General features: G+C 40.5%; 3 protein-coding genes across 4 annotated transcripts; 2 read left to right on the plus strand and 1 right to left on the minus strand.

Annotated features, from left to right (window-relative positions):
- Positions 1-232: 232 nt before the first annotated feature.
- Positions 233-4,014, plus strand: LOC132992111 (dynactin subunit 6-like). The gene is made up of 7 exons (XM_061061248.1): positions 233-357; positions 565-629; positions 780-885; positions 2,248-2,333; positions 2,451-2,498; positions 2,603-2,745; positions 3,699-4,014. The coding sequence occupies exons 1-7, from the start codon at positions 326-328 to the stop codon at positions 3,786-3,788; spliced, it is 570 nt and encodes a 189-aa protein (XP_060917231.1). The 5' UTR covers positions 233-325; the 3' UTR covers positions 3,789-4,014.
- A 1,330-nt stretch (positions 4,015-5,344) lies between these two features.
- gtf2e2 (general transcription factor IIE, polypeptide 2, beta) lies at positions 5,345-18,555 on the minus strand. 2 transcript variants are annotated; one of them, XM_061061271.1, is made up of 8 exons: positions 18,345-18,555; positions 16,422-16,574; positions 8,828-8,910; positions 8,096-8,203; positions 7,216-7,398; positions 6,880-6,973; positions 6,415-6,530; positions 5,345-6,172 (listed from the first exon to the last, which is right to left on the minus strand). In XM_061061271.1, the coding sequence occupies exons 2-8, from the start codon at positions 16,567-16,569 to the stop codon at positions 6,053-6,055; spliced, it is 852 nt and encodes a 283-aa protein (XP_060917254.1). In that variant the 5' UTR covers positions 16,570-16,574; positions 18,345-18,555; the 3' UTR covers positions 5,345-6,052. The 2 variants fall into 2 exon arrangements, with proteins under 2 accessions (XP_060917254.1, XP_060917245.1); XM_061061262.1 differs by having other exon boundaries at positions 16,422-16,570; positions 18,345-18,554.
- On the plus strand, positions 10,653-14,729 carry smim18 (small integral membrane protein 18). The gene is made up of 2 exons (XM_061061282.1): positions 10,653-10,864; positions 13,582-14,729. The coding sequence occupies exon 2, from the start codon at positions 13,601-13,603 to the stop codon at positions 13,919-13,921; it is 321 nt and encodes a 106-aa protein (XP_060917265.1). The 5' UTR covers positions 10,653-10,864; positions 13,582-13,600; the 3' UTR covers positions 13,922-14,729.
- Positions 18,556-22,371: the final 3,816 nt, after the last annotated feature.

Genomic DNA, 22,371 nt, shown 5'->3' on the forward strand with positions numbered 1-22,371 from the left:
TTTTTTGTTTATCATTTATGTATCTTGTTGTACTTATAATTTCAGTTCATATATATTAATTGTGTATGTTTACACATAGTAAACACATTACTACTTTGAAATAAAGTTTATTGGGGGAAAACAATACTCCCCCTATTCTGTTATTGTTTTTGAGTGAGGGACAATAAATGTGACCCCTCTTATAAGATCTGTTCACCTTTAAATCAACGAGACAACTGCATAGACTGTAAATTGAGTGACGCATGCGCATACGTGATGATGAGTGCAAGGACTCCGAATCGAGCACCGAGTGAGTCATCGGCGCCTCCCTCCGTCATCCACCACAATGGCAGATAAACAACAAAATGCTCAAAAAAGGTAAAACTGTTGTTAGCCAATTGATACCATCCAACATTCAAGGTAAAAGTTAATTCCAAGAGAAGTTATTTAGAAATAGACACAGTAAAGTAAACCGACTGTACTTAAGACGGATGAGCTAATAAGCTAGCAAGCATAAGAAGCTAACATTTTCACATTTTCACCCTTTTTTTCCTCCTAATGTTGTTTTATAACTTTTATTTACAGTGTCAAAATAGCCGCTGGGGCCGTGGTGTGTGTGGAAAGTGAAATAAGAGGTGATGTCACCATAGGTAAGATGTTTTGCTGCAGTGCTGATGTGGAAAAAGTTGAATATCTGAAGCTTGAATTTGACTTTTTTTTCAACTAATTTTACAGGTTTTTCCTTCTGCAGTGTGATTAAATGAAAACTTAACCCCCTTTTGAATGTGGTGTTTCCTCAGGTCCCAGAACTGTAGTCCACCCCAAAGCCCGGATCATTGCAGAGGCAGGACCCATCGTGATTGGAGAAGGGAATTTAATCGAGGAGCAAGCTCTGATTATTAACAGGTGACTTCAGCTTCCTGTCCACCTGCAAGAATAACAAGATCCTCACATGTTACAACTTATTCTGCCCTACAAAGGCAAAAGGCAGTAACTTCAATTTTTGCAAAAATGAGTTTTTATCATTTTTGGAACATTACAGATGTGCTTTATCATGTGGACAAATATCTTGAGTCAATTGTGCTGTTCTTTTGAGAAAATAGTAGGTTGTATTTGCCTTAACTTCCAAAAGCCCTGGAGAAACCAAAGCAGAGTCCAGTAACTTCACTCATCAGGGTCTTTGTCTTTGAACTGCAGCATTCAGGAATACTCAAACTGAGTTAAGGTCTTCTGCCTTTGTTTTGCTGCGGATCAAAGTGAAGTTTACTGCAGTGGAGTTAAGGTGTTATGCCTTTGTTTTAATATCTGTCATCAAGCACTTAATTGTGCCATGATTACTAGATTTCATGTATATGTTATCATTATTTATCATATACTGACTTAATATAGTGATCAGCAACCAAGGGAGCTAACAAATGGAAGTTACTGCCTTTTGCCTCGGCATGACCTCTTATTATTGTACAGGCAATGCAACGGCAGCGTACCTTAACTTCCAAATAAAGGGTCAAAGGTCATGTTTAAGCTCAATATTTTTATGAACATTAATAACCTGATTAAAAAGACAAAGAATTGCCACATTTCCAATATTCTGCCTGCAACTCATTTGGCTGGACAACAAAAAGACCTTAAAGTCATTTTTCTGAGTTCTACACTGTGGAGAGTTCAGGTCTTTTGCCTTTGTAGGGCAGAGCAGCAGAGGGCCATGTTTGAATATGTGCTGTGTCCTGCCTCATAATATAAAATATACACCACAACAGCTTTGTCCCTGCTGCTGTGAGACTTGTAGCACAGGACATTAAGATGGGAAGGAAGTACTTCACCCCACATCTCACAGTGCAACACAAGTGTGCAATATTAACCTTAAAAACACAAAACAGTGCAATTATATAATGTGAAAAATATGTGTGCAATAAGAGATGTAGAAAGTTAGAGACAAGAAAACATATTTACATTTTTATTCCATTGTACAGTGTTCCCCTTTGTTATTTTTTGTATTATATCTTTGCTTTAATACAGAGTTTAACTTCTGCAGTTTATTTTAAATCACTTAGCTGTTACTACAACTTATTTAAAAAAACATTTTTTTGTACTTTTTCTTATAATGCGATTATTTTTTATATATTAATTTTAACTTTTTTTTTGTAGAAGCTGACTCAGGGAGAAACGCACAAGAATTAAAATGTACCTGTGCTGTCCTGTACCTGTGCAAATGGCAATAAACATCTATTCTATTCTATTCTAAAAGCGTCCCTGTTTTTTCCTCTACAGTTACCCCGAGAACATCACACCAGAATCTGAGGTGGAACCGAAGACGATGACCATCGGCATGAACAATGTATTTGAAGTTGGATGTGGTATCCTTTTTGACTCACCTGACCGGTCTTATTCAGTAAATCACCTTTTCTATGTCGTAAGCATTTAGGTAATTCTAACCAATTCTAATCGATTTTTGCCTGAGCCGAAACAAACAGTATCACAAGCCCTGAAGATCGGGGACAACAACGTGATCGAATCAAAAGGTGGGGATGTTTACATTTATGTTCAGCTTCCAGAGACAGTTGGAGGATTTGAACAAACTAAAGTCAGTGATGTATCAAATGTCCTCCCTTTTTATGTCGTGTAGCTGACGTGGGCAGGAATGTGATCCTCACCAGCGGCTGTATCATCGGAGCGTTCTGTCAGGTCAACACCTGTGAAGTCATTCCTGAGAACACGGTTATCTACGGCTCTGGATGTATGAGGCGGGTTCAGACAGAGAGACCACAGGTATGGATACGCAAACCAAAGCACTTCTCTACATGTTGGGATTACTGTGTTCAACATCTGTATCAGACAATATAAACCCTGTTGACAGACATCAGCAAATAATGTGGTAGGAACCGATGTTTATTTGTTGTTCCAAATCATTTTAATGCTGTAACAGTTTTACCTTTTTTTTAACCTGTGCATTTGTGAGGCTAGACAAAGAGTGTGAGTGGGTTTGAATATTTTCTGTTGACCGTCATCGTTATCCTCATGATTATCAAAAGATTTTGGACTTTCACTCTTTTGTTTAACAAATCTACAAACATATCTTATACATATCATCCATTGGATCTGCAGAGTCCCTCTGCACCTTTAAGAAAAAGCTAAAGAGCCAGCTCTTTCATGAATACCTACTAACTTAATGATGATGGTCTCCATATTATTGATGATGATGATGGTAATGACGACTGTTTTTGTTTGATAACGACGACTTATAAGACGGTTTCTATACTGATTGGAGCTCTCAAGAACTGCCCTCAATGTTGTGCTTTGCCTCTGGTCACTTCCTGTCAGCACCTGTGTGTCCAATCAGACTTAAAGCTGATCGTTTGCTCTTACTGACATTGTTCCCTTTTTCCTAGATCCTTGTTTCTGTTGAACTAACTCTCTGATGTACGTCGCTTTGGATAAAAGCGTCTGCTAAGTGAATTGTAGAATATCTGGACGCTGTGGCTTCAATTGCCTCTGTGATTTCCCTTTACACGTCATGTTAAATATGACTGAAAAAAGGCACATGTTGGTTAAAATGTACTTGGAAATGTTTTTAATCAAAGATCAACATCGAGGTCGTCCTCTATAGTTTAATGTCTGAGAACTCTTCTGTGGTTGTAGTCAGGTCGATGTGAAGGATTTTCAAACACCTCCTTTGTGTTTTCCTCGGCTTATCAGCATGTTTGTGTTTGTCGTCTTTCCAGCCCCAGACTCTTCAGCTCGACTTTCTGATGAAGATTCTGCCAAACTATCATCACCTGAAGAAGACCGTTAAAGCCGGCCACGCCAGCTAAACCTTCTGAATGTTTTTAGTAGAATTGTAAATGCTAAGCTAAACCTTATTTAAATGGATCTTGCTTGAATGTATAAGTATTGAATACTTACCCAGCCTCTCAGTACTCTCTCTCTTACTCCCTGATCTATATTTTCTACTCTAACCTCAACAGCTGATGAAGCGTTTCAGCTGTTTCTCGCTTTGCTGATACTGTTTTCTATGATTCATTAAATAACCTGAAAAACTCTTGAGTGTGGACTCCTTTATTATCACAGTGTTAGCAGTGATTCTACCATGATGCTGTCCAGTAAATGTCCAACAGTAAATGTGTGTTTTGAAAACGGTCCCTGATAAATCTAATAAATCTGTAATCACGTCCAACTACAAACTTTAGCCAAAGTAAAACTGTTTTTTGAGTCGGTCAGTCCTCCCTCTCATGTACGCAGAGTGTGCAAAATGCTGCTGCAAGATGTTTTTAACAAACACATGAAAACAGGACCACATGAGACCTGTACCCGCCTCCCTTCACCGGCTCCCTGTTGGATTTTAGAATTCATTTTTCAAATTGTATTACTTTTCAAGTCTCTCCATGTTTTTAGGGTGAGCCCCTTACACTATAATTAATTTAGCAGATGTCTTGATCCAAAGTGATGTACATCAGTGCTCAACACAAGTGAGGATCTAGAGAGGAGGAAACGTCAGTAAGTAACAAACAGCTTTACGTCTGATTGAACACACAGGTGCTGACAGGCCAAGAACAACATGGACAGCTGTTCTTGAGAGTTCTAATCAGCATCAAAAACATCCGAAAATCATCATTATCATCATTACTATCATTAAGTGTGGAGGTGTTCTTAGCTGGGTCCTTAGCTTTTTTTAATCAGAACTTTAAATCCTCTAAACCCCGATACGATCACTCAGGTCCTCTGAGAGTCTCTTATCGTCGTCCCTCGAGCTCAGGGGAAACTCAGGGGCGACCGTGCCTTTTAAGTTGAAGGGATCCCCGGACTGTGGGATCCAGAGGTGCAAGGCAGGCAACTGCTTTCAGCCCCAAAACCAGTAGGGGGAGCCCCTGAGGTGCTCACAAACTTAAACCAAAGCAGTGGCCCAAAATGTGCTTTTTTTTTTTAGGAAACCTCCCTTAAGGGGCCCCTATCTGATAGCACTCACTCTCCTTGCCCTGCTAAAGGTTACATGCAAAGTGAAAGTTTGTCAGTGAAAGTCAGCAAAGAAAATCCATCAATAGGAAAGAAAAAAAAACAGCAAGGAAGAGGAGTAAACGTCGGGACACCGGCAGATATGATGGTGATGAACGCTAGTTGGAGAACCCCCCCCCCCCCCCCCCCCCCCCCCCCCCAATTGATTTCTGCCTAGGGCCCCAACAGACTGTAATTGCCACTGGTGGAATCGATTGCCTCCCCTCATCAGAGGCACTAAATCGTTAAATTAATTAAAAGAACAGTTCAAAACCGGCCTTTAAAATGAGCAACAACAAATTGAATATTTGATCAAAAATGTGTTTTTATGTTTTTGTATTCAAGGCTTTTATTTTTTTCTGTGATCTATTACGCCTCGTCTGTAAAGCACTTCAGTCATCTTTTAAACCTGCTAAACATATAAACCTGACTTCAGCTTCATGTAAATCAATGAGGCAGCATCCTGTAACGGTGTCATTTATTAAAATAAGTTCAAAAAAGTTTATTTTTTTTCGCATTTTCAACAACTCTGCAATGTTGCTACAAGTCAGAGGAGTCACATTGTTTTCATTCCACTCGTAGTAAAAGTCCACGTTGTTTCCTGCTGGATGAAGTGACCCCCCCATGTGATGCACTGAACAACACAATCCTGTCGCCTGCAGCTCCTGAAGGCAGCCGTTACATCAAACCCTCCTCACACACCGGTTTGCAAAATACTGAACAAAATGACAAAAGTATTTACACACTTTAACATTTTTTTTTTTTTACTTAAAGTCGCTGTGCCCCCCCTTCAGGATGCTTGTGGTAAGGCTATTTAGTGTCTTTAAAAGGTCTCACTACTGTTCTGCTCCCGTGTCCTTCAGTCATCACTGATCAATAAATGAAAGAAAAATAAAAAAGGATTCCACAACACAGTTCACTCCATGTAATACACTGATCACTGAGAGGAGCTCAAAGAAAGGAGAAGAAGCTAGTTGGTTTGACATAAACACTCGTGTCGCAGTGTGTCCTTTTGAGAACCTTTTTCTGATTTACAGACTCGACATCTCTCCCTCTACGCCGTAACGCAGTGAGGGGGGAGAGACTTTCATTTCTTCACAGGAACACCCTCTGAATAGTCCTCCAGGACCCCTGCCAGATGGTTGTTGTGGGTCTTGAAGTGTCTCTTCCTCTGCCCACCTTGCTTCTTCCTCTTATGGACCGGTAACTGCAGAGAGCACGGGAACACGACCAACATCGATTAGCAAAACACAAACGCTATAAATCAGTGAAATCAAGAATATGTAAAACCCCAACTCCTAGAAAGTTGTTTCCGATCAAATAGCAGGAATTCAGTGCTTTGCAAATCATCCCATCACACTGAACTCAATGCCCCAAACTTTTTAGGGAATCGGGGTTGTAAGAATTCAAAATGAGAATCGAGTATTTGAGAGTGCAGGGTACACTCACCACTTTCTTTGGTCCTGTCTCCTGCATGGAGGAGATGCCTTGTCTCTTCAGGTACTCCTCGATCTTCTCCTCGTCCATGGAATCGATCGGAACGCTCCTCCACAGTTTCTGGAATTCTGAAAAATTGAAAGGAAAATTACTTGAGTGGAAAACACATGGAATAAACAGCTGGACAAACAAATCAAGTACATGAATTAAAAGGTATTTATTAACTCTTGTTTTAATTCACTCATATATTAGGATATCATGTAAACACTGAGTGTCCTTAATGGAGAGCAGTGTGACCCACCCGTCAGTGTGGTGACATCTGTAAGGTGCAGAAGTTAAACCTTTCTCACTGATATGAAGTTCAGTAATCTCCCTCTATCCTATTTTTCAAACCCGGTGCAGTTTGGGCAGATGGCTTGTTCTTCATGAGTGTGGTTTGCAAAAGAGGGAGCCTTATCACCGTCTGATCACGCTCACCTTCGTCGACGACAAACTGGCAGTGCTTGTCATTGTAGAAGAGGATTTTCTTCTTATCTGGTCTTGTCACAAAGATGATCTGATCTCCCAGAGCCTGTGAACACACCACAGATAATGTCTCTCATCTGTTTCGGTCACCACAGGTTTCACTCATCAAACAGTCACAGACGCTCTTAGAACTCAGTTGTATTTGTTGTTTTTTGTTTGCATGACTATTCTGGTCCTTAAATTTACCCGCCATGTTGCAGACAGCTCTCTGAGATTGACCCTCCAAACTGAAAATCTTCCCCACATTTAATACTTGGCAGATGTTCATTTCTGGACTCTGTGAGTTACCTTTATGGCCTTGGCTGAGTTGGGCAGTCCCTCCTCCACGTCGTCCAGCAGCACTCCTCCCAGGCCCAGCTGGTCGTGTTTGTCCAGCAGCCTCAGTAAGGCTTTCTTGTCCTTCAGGTTGTACTTCGGCTTGAAGCCATACGTCGCATCCCGGACCTCGATTTTAGGGTTGCTGACCAAGGCCTGAGATAGTCCGAAAGGAAAAGGAACACAGATAACGTCATGTCATGCTAGACCTGAAGTAGCTCTCCAGCTTCCAGAGCAAATGTAGTTATTATTAGGATTGTGGTATAACTTTAAAAAAGACCATTTGCAATATATTTCACCCTCTCTTTTTGATTTTCATCTCTTTAAAAAAATGTGATTTTTAAAGTAACAGCAGCTCCAATTTTATTTTCCTGAGGTGTTAAGTCCTGAATGTTGTATGATGTTTAATAGCAGCTTCTACTCAAGTGGATAACTGTAGCTCTATTCAGACTGTCATTTCAAAAAGTGATATTTACACCCCTGTGATGTTTCACATTCAGTCTGTATTTCACAGTGGGCATGTGTAGCACCTTCAGAGGGTAACAGAAGCGAGATGGTATCAGCAGAACCAGCGGGGGAGAGAGCAGTGCTGTGTGTGCGTGTATGCATGTCTGACTGTGTGTGTATGTGGAGCTCCCGCTGTGCCGTGCTGCAGACTGGGACACCAAGTCTAAAAAAAAGTGTGTGCATGATAAACAATGTTGTTATTCAAGATTTGCTCACTGCAGCATATAGGTCTATTTGAGGGGAAATAAAGAGTTTTTCAGCTGTAAAACTGGTCGGTGGGTCGGTGTTTTAATGACTTTTTAGGTCACAGATAGAAGTGAAACACATAAAAGAAACATAAACATACCTCTGTCATGAGCCACTGTTTCTGCTTCATGCTGATGTCAAGAAGTTTGGTCTCATCCAGAATCTCATCCAGGGTCAGGAAATGTGTGTCACCATTTTGATGCCTCGTCTGAAAGAGTTCAGGAGAAAGAAGCATGTGGATTTCCTTTTTTTTTTTTTTTTTTTTTTTTTTTTTTTTAAAAACCAAAGAGACAACTTCTATTTATATATGCAACCCACAGCTCTTATTTAAAAGTGTTTCTTAGACCCTCAGGGTTTGCATTCATCCTGTCAGTTTATGTTTCATGGTTAAGACACGGTGTTGTCAACAGGTGGCACATCAAAAATGAACACTTGAGTGTGAGCTCTGCAGGGAGGGATGAGTCATATAGCTCAGTGTGAGAGCGCCTTGCCTCCTTTCTGCAGAGCCACAGCATGATGATCAAGCTGTTAACACACCAAAAGCAAAAGACTGAAGACCAAATGTTGTGCAGCGGACTCAACCGGCTCACTGCGCTGACTCAACACACAACAAGTCAATCTTTTAAAGAGCTTTGATGGGGATGAGGAGATTAAAAAATCGAGCAATTAAGTCGACGCTGTTGTGACAGCTTAAATCAATTTGTAGAGGAGCAACGTCCATGAGACTAACACACACGTTGGTCTCAAACAGAGCTTTTCTGCATAGTGGCACAACCTCAAAGAGTGACGCCGTCCGCTCTACATTTCAAGGACAAAGTCTGTGGAAGCTTACCTTCATGTAGTTGACTATCTTTGCAAGGCAGCCAAATTTGTACCCAGAGCTCGTCTTGATGTTGATGTTTCCATTACTGGACTCTGTGGAGAAGAAGAGAAACAAGAGTTAAAGCTCAATTAATGAGTTCTGCACAGTTCATTTTCTAAGGCTGACACCATTGAACTTTATGGGAACATGTTATGTTGATTTCACTGTTTAAATCAACGGATGTAATTCAAAGGTTGTCAGAGTTTTTAACGTTTCTATTCTTTTTAAAGATTTATTTTTTGGGCTTTTTGTGCCTTTAATGGAGAGATAGGACAGTGGATAGAGTCGGAAATCAGGGAGAGAGAGAGTGGGGAACGACATGCGGGAAAGAAGCCACAGGTGGGATGTGAACCCGGGCCGCCCGCTTGAGACGACAGCCTCCATACATGGGGTGCGCGCACTAACCACTGTGCCACCAACACCCCTGACGCTTCAATTCTTTTTAATTAACTTTTTAAAACGATAACAGCTTCGTCTTTTTATTGATTGATAGAATAGAAAAGTACCAAAGCTTTAAAAAACTTCAGATCGGGGGCGCCGCTAGCGCAGAGGGTTAGAGCGCACCCATGTTCAAATCCGACCTGTGGCTCCTTTCCCGCATGACATTTCCCGCTCTCTCTCTGAATTCTGACTATCCTCTGTCCTAACTCGAAATAAACATTTTAAAAAAGAAGCTTCAGATCATGAGTCATATTTTCAACCAAAAGCTGCTCAGAGCAAAAGAGAAAGAAACACAGACTGAATAGCAAAAATATGTTGGCAAAATATTTGTGCAAATTATAGAAAGTGTCCAGAAGTTTGTCTGCCATTGTTAGTAAATAAAACAAAGAAATGACCCAGCTTTGGGTGGTGGGATTTGTTGCCGTTGTGGTATTGATCTTTACTCGTATTGTCTGGTGATCGCTCTGTGATTGGTCCACCACCTTTCATCAAAAGCATCAGAGGACAAAAAGGACCCCACTAATTTCTCTTTTCTTTCATGAAATAATCGAACAGCTGCAGCTTTTATTCAGCTTAAATCAAACTCTCAACGAATCTAATCAAAAGAACCATACTAGCCATGTGTTGCTGCACATCTAAATATTTCCCGACCTCACTCACACTCACTTAAGCCTTTTTGTTCCAAGTTCCCTCAAACATTCTCACATCAGCCATCAACTATGACCACCTATGAGATCTAATGCAACCCAATAAATCTGTTTCTCTATAACTTTGACTTTTAAAAACCTCTACATTTTCTGTTTTTGTTGACATGGTCAGAAAGGTGATCATTATTAATGTATTGTTTAATAATGAAACATGAAATAGTGAAGCATATGTGTAATGATTTTGGAGTAACCATGGAGGTCTAGAAGGAATAAATAGAAACAAAAAAAAACCAATATTCATGATTTCTTTTCACAGCCAAAGCTTGTTGGATGATCACTTTTGTTTTGTTGACGATCAGAACATTCTATATACTGCTTTGCTATATTATAAGAGTAATGTGAGGAGAGTGTTTTGAATTGAGGCAGCTGGTCCGAGTCACTGCTGGGAGTCCAATATGTTTCCCCCCGTGGAGACCGTCTGAGGTCTGGCCTCGGCACTCGCCAATCAAAGCTGACAACAGACACTGATTCATGAATGATTCATGGTGTGGGAGGGAGCTTCTGTTGCTGTGAGCAGCAGCGGGGGGCGGGACGGTAGAAATGTGACAGGCCGGTGAGCGAATGGTGCAGAGGCAGGGCTAAAAGAAAAGAGCCAATGATGGAGAGGAGCCCCCCCCCCCCGATGTTCGTCGGAGTCATGAAGCACTGCAAGGAGTGGCGGAGCAGAGCGAGTGCACGACTGAGGGTTGAAGGCGCATGAGGAGTGCTGAGGAAAACAGGTCGACGAGGAGTGAACGCGGAGGAGGGAGAGAGTAGGAGACGGAGCATTAAGGTGGAGCACCACAGAGAGGAGAGAGTGCATCTGTTGCCTTGCATCTTTGACAGACTGAGGCACACACACACACAAACACACACACAGGTGAGTCTGCATGTTTCAGCATCATCAGAATAATGTGTTTGTGTTTGACAGATCATAACAACAATCCACAGTCATGATTTAATCTACAGGCTGAAAACTGTTTGTAGCCACCGTTACACATTACCATTGTATGAATAATCCAGCATTCACAGGGTCAATCATACATTTTTAATAGCAGTAGATTATTTTCCAAAGCCAGTTTCTTTCTGCCTTAGAAACACTCAACACAAATAAACACACAGACATGACCAGCCTATCATCCAACTATGTATTGAAAACACACTCTGTATTTATATCCTCACTCTGAGCTTAGACCTGTAGGAGGAAAAGGAAGTAAGTAGGCCAAGACTGAAAGCGCAGTGGATTAAAAAAACATGGATCTGTCTGCCTGCACTCCTACACTTTAAACAGGAGGCATCAGAAACTCTGTGTGTGTGTGTGTATCTATCTTTCTAAACTGCTGCTCTCAGGACAAATCAATGAGGAACGGACATCTGTGAGGAGCCAGCCAGGGGCATTACGAGTGTATAAGTGTGTCTGGTGTGTGCGTGTGTTGAGAGTGGCAGCTGCTGTGTAGCCAGAGAGCAATATATTTTTTCCTACAGCACCTTAAAGAGCCTGGATGGGGTGGGGCTCATTTAGGGTAAGACAACAGATGCTGCAGGGAGCCTGAATCTGTCTTTATATGCGTGACTGCTCTGACAAAAACAAAAAAAAAAGGTTGTTGTCATGGCGATGATTCCCAGTGAAGTTGATAATGTGACCCGAGTGTGGGGCATATTGAGGATGTAAATGATGATGTGGTTCAGTCTGCTCCCATAAACCAATTACCAGCTCACACTAACATAGTTAACTTTGTGTGACCACTTTAGAGTGAAATAAATATTGGAATAGTCATTATTCTCCTGCCGACTTAGCCTGATATAAATAACACTGTATTAGCGTCTCACCATGTAGGAACGTCTCCTCTTTAAATATGTAAAGAAGGCTTTTTCCTTAAGCATCTAAACCAAAGCTTTTAAATTAAATGTTAAAAATTTGCATTTTTACTTCAAAATGAGGTTGTCAAACTTTCCAACACATTGACCTTTTGCAATTCCACGTCTCTAAAACTCTACAGTCCATTTTAATGATTGTACCAAAAAGCACCAATTTTTTTTTAGATTTACAGTAATATTTTTAAACCCAAAGCTGCCACAAAAGAATTAAGACAGAGCACTGTCTAAGCCGCACCAAAATATTGGCCACATGTCAGAACCAAAGCTTAAGTATTTGTGCAATCTAGACAATTTAGACCGTGTGCCAGAGTTCGCTCTTATTTTTCTGTTATTTAAAACAAGATATTAACAAATATTGGGAGCCTAGGACTTTTATTTGTACTGTTGTGTTATTGAAACAGGTATGGATATTGTTTGATTTTTACTACTCTTGTATTGAAGTTTAAAATTCTGCTATTGTTGCAACCCTACTTCAACATAAAAGCCCTATAACAGCTTCTTCTAAGAGAAAAGTCCACAGAAATAGACTCTGCAGCACCATGCATTTTTCAGGATGGTATCTCTCAGACAGTGTTGTTATAATTGCTCTTTGTAGACTGAGCACAGCAGTTTAGGTTCTTTAGTCCGAGATGACGGTATTGTAATCTCTTGAGATATATGACGGCACTGCAACAAGGCTTATCTTCCCCTTACAGTTTCAAATAAAACTGAAAATTAAGCTACTGTCACACAGTGAGCATCCATCTATTTCCACTAAACATAAAATAAGTGTTGTTACAATAGGGAGGGAACACACACACACACACAAACACACCCATTAAAAACCCTCAGCAGACGAGGCTCAAGTAAAGATGAGCACTCGTGCCCCTCTGCCTCAACTCACATTTTGTGGATCACTCAAATAATCTGGGTCAGTTTCCTCATCCTCAGTGAAAAAAGTGGCTGGGATTGTGTGTATGTGTGTGTGTGTGTGTGTGTGTGTGTGTGTGTGTGTGTGTGTGTGTGTGTGTGTGTGTGTGTGCGTGTGTGTTTGTGTGTGCATGTATATGACCACAAATGTGTGTGTGTGCGCGTGTCTGTGAAGAGATTCTGGCTCACTGTTCCCTGAGGATTTTAAAATGGTTGGCTGGAAATGTGTAAGAGCTGAGGGGAGGCAAATGGCCTTTCAGTGAACACAAAGTCTTCTGCTCTCTATTCTTTAACTACAATATTTTGAAGGCAGAAGAGTAAAGTGTAGTTGCCATGTTTCACTGTGCCGCTCTCTTCTCTAGCAGACTTTTTTTTGACTGTTTTTGTTGTGAACAGATGGACTCAGTGGGGTTTACCTTTTTGCTCTACTAACAAACTGTCCTCTTGTTTCTTTTTAGAGTGCCTTCAGAGTGCGGGGGTTTAATGTGTATACGCACTGACACTGCAGTTTTACAGTATATGAAATGACTGAGGATGATGTAGAACTATCATAATGTCATTACAGAGCACTGCCTACCAGGAAGAGAAGAGTGTAAGGATACATCCTGGCTGTTGTCTGCCACCTCTAGAGAAGCATTAGGCTTGTCAATCAGGATATCAGCTGTGTGAAAGTGTTAATAGAATCCATCATCATTAAGACCTGTGAATAAATTCATTGTTTGATTTTGATTATAGTGATGAATCATGACAGCCGCCGTCAACACCTTTTTTTCCAGTCAAACTCTTAATAATCAGCCCTCTCTGTTTTAGTGTCTTCAAACCAGAAACCATGGCCAACACCACCGCCATACAACCAAGTGATCTCCCATGGCACCCGGAGGCGGCCCCACTCTCCCACGTGTCTCTGCAGGTCCAGGAGGTCTACCCTTTCCACGACGGCTGGAACGTGGCCTGCTTCATCATCCTCCTGCTCTTCATCCTCACCGTCCTGTCTCTGGCGGCCTTGGCCGTGCTCTACGAGCTACTGGACTGCGGCTGCTGTGCCAAGGGGAAGACGCATCGGCAGCTGCAGGAGGAGGGGCCGGGAGGCTGCAGCCAGCTTATGACCGGCATATGCAAGGAGCCCGAATCCCACTCTGAGGTGGTATAGTGTGCAAGGTGAAGAAGAGTGGGATTTTCATTGTTGGACTGGGTGTCATATCAAAACAAAGACCATGATATCCTGAGAAAAGAACTTCTGTAACTGGTGGTGCAAGTGCTTAAACGTTTAGATGGACACAGAGGTGAGATGTGTACAAATGTCTGAATGAAAGAAAGGGAGTTTTTCTCTGGTTGGGAGCTTAGCGCTTCTTTTGAGTTAGGAGAAAAACTTAACACATTTACACTAACTTCCACTAAACACACAAGGCAGACCCTCAAGGCCAACATTCACACCTGCACCGGGTTGCAAGAAAAAACACTAGGTGGACATGGGGCCTGATAACGGAACAAGAGATGGTGCTGAAATATATAAAAAAACACTAATTAGCCATAACAGAAGAATGCTGCCTCCATGAGTCGGCACACACATGAGACCTGTTGGAAGCAAATAAGCTTCTCTGACACAAAACAATAGTTTATAACAACAAACTAAATTGTTGTATACAGCCATGATACGCCCTCTAAATCTAATGGTTGGAGTTCCCTCGGTCCCCCATGGGACCTGGTTCAACAACAACTAAAGTGATCAATCTTAGCCGGACATCATCATTCAAGTTAAAGCCAGTGTGTCTCCGTTCTTTAGTAGACTGTGTGCCAGTGTTGTAAACATGTTCAGCATTTTCAACATAATCTCATGACAAGTCAAGTGATGGTTGATTGCTGAACAGTGATGTCATTTATCCTGTTATATTAAGCACAGTGTATGATTTCATTTGCCTTTACCACAAAATGCCTAATAAAATGTCACTGCAAATGCACCGGAGGGTTTTTTTTTTTTTTTTTCTTCAGGCTGGGTAGCGGGGTAAAGGTAAGGGATGTTGTTGTAGTGGAAAGAAACTCACATTAACAAGGTGATAAAAGATGGGTGGGGGTCCTGCCTTAACTTAAAGCAGTTTATTTCTGTTAAAACAACAAACTTTCTGCAGAATTTATCAGGAAATAAAAAAAATTTAAATGATTTTATTGCTTTAAAAATATATTTTTTCCCCTCTTTTTAAAGCTCCTGACCCAGTGGACAAAGCTGTGTCTCATATCTCTTTGTTGATCTTGTTGTATACATGAAGTGTAAGCACTAAGTAGTGATTTCTGACACACAAAAACTCACCCTGCTTTCCTTTGACAGTCAAACAAATCAATAAATGTGAACCCATGCCAAAAGAAATGTATTAAAAAAAAGCTGTTAATGGCTTTGTCTGACACCTACCCTGTGGCAGTGTTTCGAGGCATTAAAAATCACTCTATAGAAATGATCAATCTTCCTCCTGATGGTCTGATTTGCGTTTTTAGCTCACATAGAAGCTACAATTATAATTTAAGCGTGTTTCATAAGCAGCTAAAAAATCCTCTCACAGGAGCTGGACAATGAGCCTTCGTATATTTTAAACATCAGATCAAAATGAACATTTCTACTGAGCGACATTGAGACCTGGATCACCTGTAGGAGCCCAGGTTTGTTCAGGTTTGTCGAGTTTATTTCCTATATTTATTCAATAGTGTTGATTTATTATGATGTTAAGCTCCACAGTTTTTCTTTTAGTTTTTTTTAGCCGCAGAGTCAACATGTTCAGAGACATACAACTTTGAATTGAGGTTAAAAGTACTTGACTTCCTTCTACAGATCCACATGAATAAACGGACAGAGTACTGTACAAAAGTCTTAGGCCACCATGAGATTTGTTTTTTTTATTATTGTTGTCATTATTGTTGTCATTGTAATTCATGCCATTCCTCGATCTAAATCCAGACTTTTGCCTGTAGAAGCTGTTTTGTTCCACACAAAAATTATAATATTGTGTCCATATTTCCTGTCATTTCTGGTTGAATCCTCATAAAGACATAAAGACAGAGTAAATATGAATGGTCTTTAAAACTTTGCTGAAACAACAAATATTGTTGTGACCCAAGACTTGCACACAGGACTGAGGTTTGGAGGTCTGAAGTGGATAAGAACCCATCTGTGTGTATCAACAGACATATCTTCTATCTTCATAGCAGTGACGGACCTAAACTGACCTTCTTAGAATCAACTGTCAACTAGGCCAGTGGTTCTCAAATGGTGGGACCCAGAAGTGGGTCGTAGACCCGTTTTTATTTGGTTGCAAACAGCCTTGAAAAAAATGCATTGCAAAAAATCTAAGATGAGCTTTTTTCAGCCAACACTGTGCTGCTTTTCATAACTCTGCTAAATCTGAGTGGTTAAAACATTTCAGAAATGTGGGACCAATTTCCATTTAAAGAGGTGGTGGTGGGTCCTGACTGAGGCTGGTACAGTTGAGAACGACTGAACGAGGCTATGCCATAAAAAAAGAAATAATAGTGTTTGTGATCATGCTCAACAAAATCATGTAATACAATGAGAACGTCTGTCAGTGATACTAGGACTTCTACCCCTACACAGACCACCTGATCACCAAAAAGACATAGCAGCTGTAAAATGATCCTTCACTTACCCTGTTTGGACCCTGAGGAGCTCTCCTTGTCAAGTTTGGGCTTCTTCCTCTTGTGTGAGTCTGATGGAGCCTGTCTCTTCTCTACTGCTGGAGTGGACAGAGCTCTCTTCTTGAACAGCTCCCGCTCCCTGAGTAGAGCTGGATCCATCCTGTCAAGCCAGAGAGGAAATACATAAAAATTTGAAATAGTCAATTTAAAACAAAAAAAAAAAAACTATTCTAGGGGAACTGTGCGCTCCTGACACCTTAAACAGGGTTCCCACTCTTTTCAAGAGATAATTTTCCAGGACATTTTCCGCGATGATCGAGTTGGTATGACAGTCGGTGATCGTGCCACACCAATATTAAGTGTCTTTAACAAGGCTAATCACACCCACTGTGAGCTACCGCTACAAAGGTATGTTGATGTGCTGACCTCAAACTGAGGAGAAAACACAAGTCTACCTGATGGTGTTTTGTTCTCTTTTTGTGAAGGATCTTTTCGCTCCATCCTCTAAACTAAATTGTAAATAAATATCCACTTCTGACACGAGGGGGAGGCGGAGCCATTACATTATCTATAGATGTCCATTCAATCTGCGTTGTGGATTAATGTAACAAATAGCTACTTTTATTAACGTGTGGCTGTGAAAATGTTAAACCCTCCTCTCCACCTCTGTCATGCGAAATCCAGACTGTAATAATACCATGTGTTTCAAAATGACTGAATGCATCAGAAGTTACCAAAGCTTAAAAGAAAGAGATATTCAGTCCTATTTTTAACAGCGGTGGTCCATTCAAATTCACAGGTCATTAAATACAAGGAGTAGAGGAGGTGGTACTGTCCATATTTCACAAACACTTGTGATCACAGGCTCCAGTTATGTTTCCTCTTTTGCCTTTTAAGTAATCCATCTAGGAACTAAAATAGTTCTTAGTTCCTGCGGCGAGGAATCAATTGGTGTTTTCAGACCAAACAGTTCTGGGGACTTTTTTTAAGAGGAACTATCCACTAGGTAGTTCCCTGAGAACTATGCATTATGGGAACTTTTTTTCTGTCTACATTCGCACCGCTATGGTACCTACTCTGAAGCAGGAGCTGAAAAGGTTCCTCTTAACATCGTTTTAAGAACTAAAACAGTTCATAGTCCCTGCGGTGTGGAATAAATAAAAACGGGGAACGCTCCAACAGTTCCAAGAACTATGAAAAAGTTCCTGCGATGGGAAAACGGCTAATAAAAAAGAGGGAGGGCTGCAACAGTTCCAAGAACTATGAAAAAGTTCCTGCGATGGGAAAACGCTTTAGGACTTCTACTTTTGTTTCTATGGTGTCACAACTTAGTTCTTGTATGTCTCTGTTGCCTCTGTTGACTAAACTTGTAAGATTATTTTGGCATAAAGTCAGGGATCCACCTGTAAAGCTTGGTGTGACGCCTGGCACCTTTATATGTCAGATTTTGGTTAGTTCATTTAGGAGACATCCTTTTAAGCAAATGCAATCTCAGCATGAAGTCAAGCATTTTTTGCAGTGACCTACATTACGAGATATGACCATTAACCTACATTTTATGGGGGTCCTAGTGGAGGTCAGTCAGGGGCTCCTGCATTGCCTGTTTGATAATCTAATTTAGTGCCACTCCACAACAGTTCTAACAGATATCACCAAACAGCAGCTAACACTCTGGGCTGACAGGTCAACATTCATTTAACACAAATTATCGACACAGATGCACAAAGTGAAACTGACAAAACACGCAGAATATAACAGCTACAGTTTCTGACACGTTTCCATTAATTGTTTAACAGCAGATAAAAACTAGCTATTTAGTCGACATTGTTCTGAAATGTTTTAAAGAGACCCTACAAACAGATGCGGTTTACACTTTTGCAGGCTAGGTAGCATTAGCTCGTCGATTAGCTTAGCGTTGTCATGGTGAACGTTACCTGACTGTTTGTTCAGAGGCGGGTTTAGTCTTCCGGATGATATATAACAGGAAGTAAACGTTTCCGTCAGCAACACAACATATTAAGTTGTTCTTTCTTTTTTTTTTCAGACAATTTAAGTTCACGTTAGCCACCTAACTTCAAACACAACACATCTCTCCCTTTCTCTCATGCTGCATTTCCTGTTCTTGTTCGATTCGTCTGACATCGACAGCTAACGCTTGGACGACGTCATCACGTTGGCTGCGACGTTAATATTTACAGTCTATGCGTTCGGCCCATAGACTGTTCGTCCCATCAAATCTCTCCCACGCTTCACTGTAATTCACTGAATGTTGACATTATATTACAACTTTAAATCTAATTAACAAGAAGAGAACTATACAAACTGTAAACCTGGTTCAAGATTTCTTTAAAGAAAAGGAATTTTATCATTTTGATGTGGTTTATTTATGATCTGTTAACAGCTTTGTCTTTCTTTCTTTTTATTTGTTGTTTATTTTCAATTCATCTTTTCTTTATTTGTACTTGAATCATTTCATTCCATTTAATTTATTATACAGGAAAGTTTAAAAGTAACATTAAGCTACAGTTTAACAGGCCTGACTCAGTTTAAAAAAACTGGTTTCCAGCAGGTTCCTGTTCTGCAGAACATGAAACATAAACCACAGTCATGACACATCGAGACAGACACATTTACAGGACATTAGCATGGGCTAGGAAAATACAGACAAATAGAAACAAACAGTACAGATACTGAACATGAACAATTAATGAGTGCAGGTGTAAGTGTGGAGAAGGTGTCGTTTGTATGTATTTTTGAAATATGAGGTAGATGGTAAAGTTCTGATGTGATGGGGAATGTCATTCCAAATGTTGGTGAATGTGTAAAAGAAGGACTTCCGACCATAGTTGTTTTTGTATGCAGGGACTGGGATGAGTGCCTGTGAGACTGACCTGGTGAGACGCACTTGTCTCATATTATGTGTCGGTAGAAGTGCAGCAAGTGTTGGTGAAGAGCTGTTTTTAATCTGAAAATAGTATGTAGTAGCGTGGCTGTGTATGTAATTCTTGTTCTAACTTTTCACAACAACAAACTACTCAGATGTACCTAGTTGTTAAATCTAAGTGCAAGACTGTAAAATTGCACAAGAGCACCCTTTAGTGGTTTGGTTTTGTTACTGCCTTTTACTTCAAGTCATTTGCCATTTCCTGGATATTGGGATATTGAGCATTTTCAAGTCCCGTCTGGGTAGATATATATTTTTTTTAATTCTTCGATTTTATTTGGGGGGGGATTCCTATGTAGATCCTTTTGGCAGTAAAATGCTTCCTTTTGACTTTTAAAATGTAAACCCGTCCTTCTTCTGAAAATGATATGAGACTTTGTTTTATAATGTTACAGACAACTGTTACACCAGTTATGTCACAATCAGTAAAGCAACTCCAGGTCCTGCACAAAGTTAGGATGCCAGAATAGAAAGAAGAAGAAAAGGAAGGAGCTGGCTCGGGCATTTGACCCAAACAAAAACTTTCAGTCAGCTCCTAAAGGCCAGGAGGAGCCAGGCAGAGGGAGCTAATGATATGTATATGTTGATTCAAATCATATACTGGGAGGGCCCATACACTTGGCTTTTCAGGGGCTCAGTCGTTCCTGCAGGCAGGCCTAGCTGCAAAAACAAATCCACCTAAAGTAACCTGAACCTGAGAATAGGTGGAGAGGGCAGTATCAACAAGGAGGTTTATTATTATCATCCTATGAACAGAGATTAGTGTCTCCACCAACAACCAACAACCAACAACCAACACAAAGCATAAACCAACCAGTTACACCACTGGAGGCTGCTGCTGCTGCTGCAGACTGTTGTTATGAAACCGAGTACATCATTTCATTAAACTAAAGCCGGGCTTTGCTGACTGAAGGGTGGGGGGGGGGGGGAGGCAACACCAGCACTGGGTAATCAGGTGAGAGAAGCAGAGAGATAAAGCGGCAGTTTAACCGAGTCACCGCAGCAAATAGAGAGCTAAGCACTCAGGAGCTGCAGAGTGTAAGGTGCAGATTAGAGCTGAACCACGGCGTTCAGCCGAAACTGTAAGAGGGGGAAAAAAGCCCTTTATTCCCCCCAACAAATTAGTTTCTCAATTCCTGCACATGCTTAAGCTTTCATGCATGGATTAATTGGCACAGGATTCAAGAATTATGCGCTAACTTGTTTTAGCCCAAACGCTCCCCGGATATTAACATAAAGACTTATCTTACAGCTTTCATTTTGTGCATGAATGACCAGAACATATTGTTAAAGTGTTTTCTTCCTAAAATCAAATTGCTTTGGGAGGTGAAGCGCATCAAACCCTTTTGTTTTTATAGTATGTCAGAGTGGATAGTCTGGTATGTAGGTAGTCAAAATGTGTCTTAAAATCCAGAGTAGTTAAACATTTTATTAAAGCTCCTATGAGGAACTTTTGCGTTGTGTTGTTTTTGGCGCCCCCTGGTGATGAAGTGTAACAGAGTTGGAATTAACCTCTATGATGAATTTCTGCAAAGTTGATGTGACTGTCTTAAATTTGTTACTTTGTCGCCGCCTGGTGGTTTCATAGCGCAACTGTATTGGAATGGTTCCCACCTGGCCGCCGTACGTACCTCAGCTGAAGATGTTCTGTAAATAATAAGTGAAGTCACCCATCGGTATCTGGAGGGTTGTTTAAGAATACTATCTATGGTGGTTGCCATGTTGGAAATGCTGACTCTTTCAAACTTTCTGTCCACCTAACTACAGGAAAAGAGCTGGAGCTTATGCGGACATTTGCAGTCAGGTGAGACATTAACTAATAAGACCAAATTGTTTTTTTACCAGGCTGTAAACATGCTAATTTATGCTGTAAAAATCAACATTTTAAAATGGGGTGTGTATGGGACACTGTCTTACGGAGCCCTGCCTCTAGCTGTCCTTCGAGGAACAGCAGCTTTCTATGCTTCCTCAAAGGGTTAATTTTTCCACACCCTGGGTTGCTGCTTGGAAAAAAACTCTGTGACAGCTCTGAACATCTGCTCGTATAGAAGAGAAATGCTGCTGTGCTTGAATAAAACTGAAAACAGTAAGAAACTTCATTTTAAACATTATATTTCCCCTTTCATAATTTCACTGTGATTGTATCTGACTGTTCTTATTTATCTTTCTTAAACTGAAATTCAACTCAGTGACATTCTGTCTGTTCATTAACTTGTAAAGAAAGCAATTACTCTCAACAACGTGGTTCGGTTGTAAGACCTACAAATAAACTGGTTGTAGATGATAAAAAAAAAAATCCATTCTGCTGTCAGTTAAAAGCTAAATGTAACACTGGTTATAAACATGTTCTCTGGAAAGTGCTGGACAAAAGGCTTTTTGTACAGTGAGCTGAGAGCTGTGCCATCTGAAAGCTACCCTATGACAGAGACAGACATTTCAATTCATTATAAAAACATATACAGTCTTTGTCCTGATGGTCACATTTCCTTTTGTTTGTCATTAAAAGGCATCGTTATTAATTTCAGTCTGTTTCATAACCAGTTAAAAACTCTGATCTGATTTGATTGACAGCACACAAAAACTTACTATATTTAAGCCATCTGGGTTTTTGATTTAATGTTTGTCTGTCCTTGTTGTTTCCAATTTAGCCCTGACCATGTCGTGACAGCGAGAAAAACTGTGAAAAGAAATCCTTGTTCAATAACCTTTAGTGTTGTAACTCCTGCAGAAAATAGTTCATGAAGGACTTTGTTGATTACAGTAGAAAGCTGACTGAGAAAATAAATGTTTGGGCCTCTAAAGACTTCTGAAGGACATCTATTGATCAGCCATTGAACAATAAAGGTCAAGATTATGACATGATATGGAACTTTCCAGTTGTTGAACAAGCTGCAGGTTTTGTATGAGCAGAGATGACTCTGACTAAAGATTACATTTAAAAACATAAATCAAATCCACCTTTAAATCTGCTGTGGGGACTTACTAGCTGGTTATAAATCAGACGGAAATGAATATTG

This window comes from Labrus mixtus, chromosome 2 (assembly GCF_963584025.1).
Source record: "Labrus mixtus chromosome 2, fLabMix1.1, whole genome shotgun sequence".
Taxonomy (NCBI): Eukaryota; Metazoa; Chordata; class Actinopteri; order Labriformes; family Labridae; genus Labrus; species Labrus mixtus.

What these genes read in the sequence shown, in the direction of transcription:
- smim18 (XM_061061282.1), top strand. Translation starts at nt 13,601, where the DNA reads ATGGCCAACACCACCGCCATACAACCAAGTGATCTCCCATGGCACCCG.
- gtf2e2 (XM_061061271.1), bottom strand. Translation starts at nt 16,569, where the DNA reads ATGGATCCAGCTCTACTCAGGGAGCGGGAGCTGTTCAAGAAGAGAGCT. An exon ending in CCAGTTTGTCGTCGACGAAG is followed by an intron (nt 6,531 to 6,879) that starts GTGAGCGTGATC and finishes TCAATTTTTCAG; the next exon opens with AATTCCAGAAACTGTGGAGG. An exon ending in AGACAGGACCAAAGAAAGTG is followed by an intron (nt 6,173 to 6,414) that starts GTGAGTGTACCC and finishes TGCTCTCTGCAG; the next exon opens with TTACCGGTCCATAAGAGGAA.
- LOC132992111 (XM_061061248.1), top strand. Translation starts at nt 326, where the DNA reads ATGGCAGATAAACAACAAAATGCTCAAAAAAG. An exon ending in TGTATTTGAAGTTGGATGTG is followed by an intron (nt 2,334 to 2,450) that starts GTATCCTTTTTG and finishes CGAAACAAACAG; the next exon opens with TATCACAAGCCCTGAAGATC. An exon ending in TTCAGACAGAGAGACCACAG is followed by an intron (nt 2,746 to 3,698) that starts GTATGGATACGC and finishes TCGTCTTTCCAG; the next exon opens with CCCCAGACTCTTCAGCTCGA.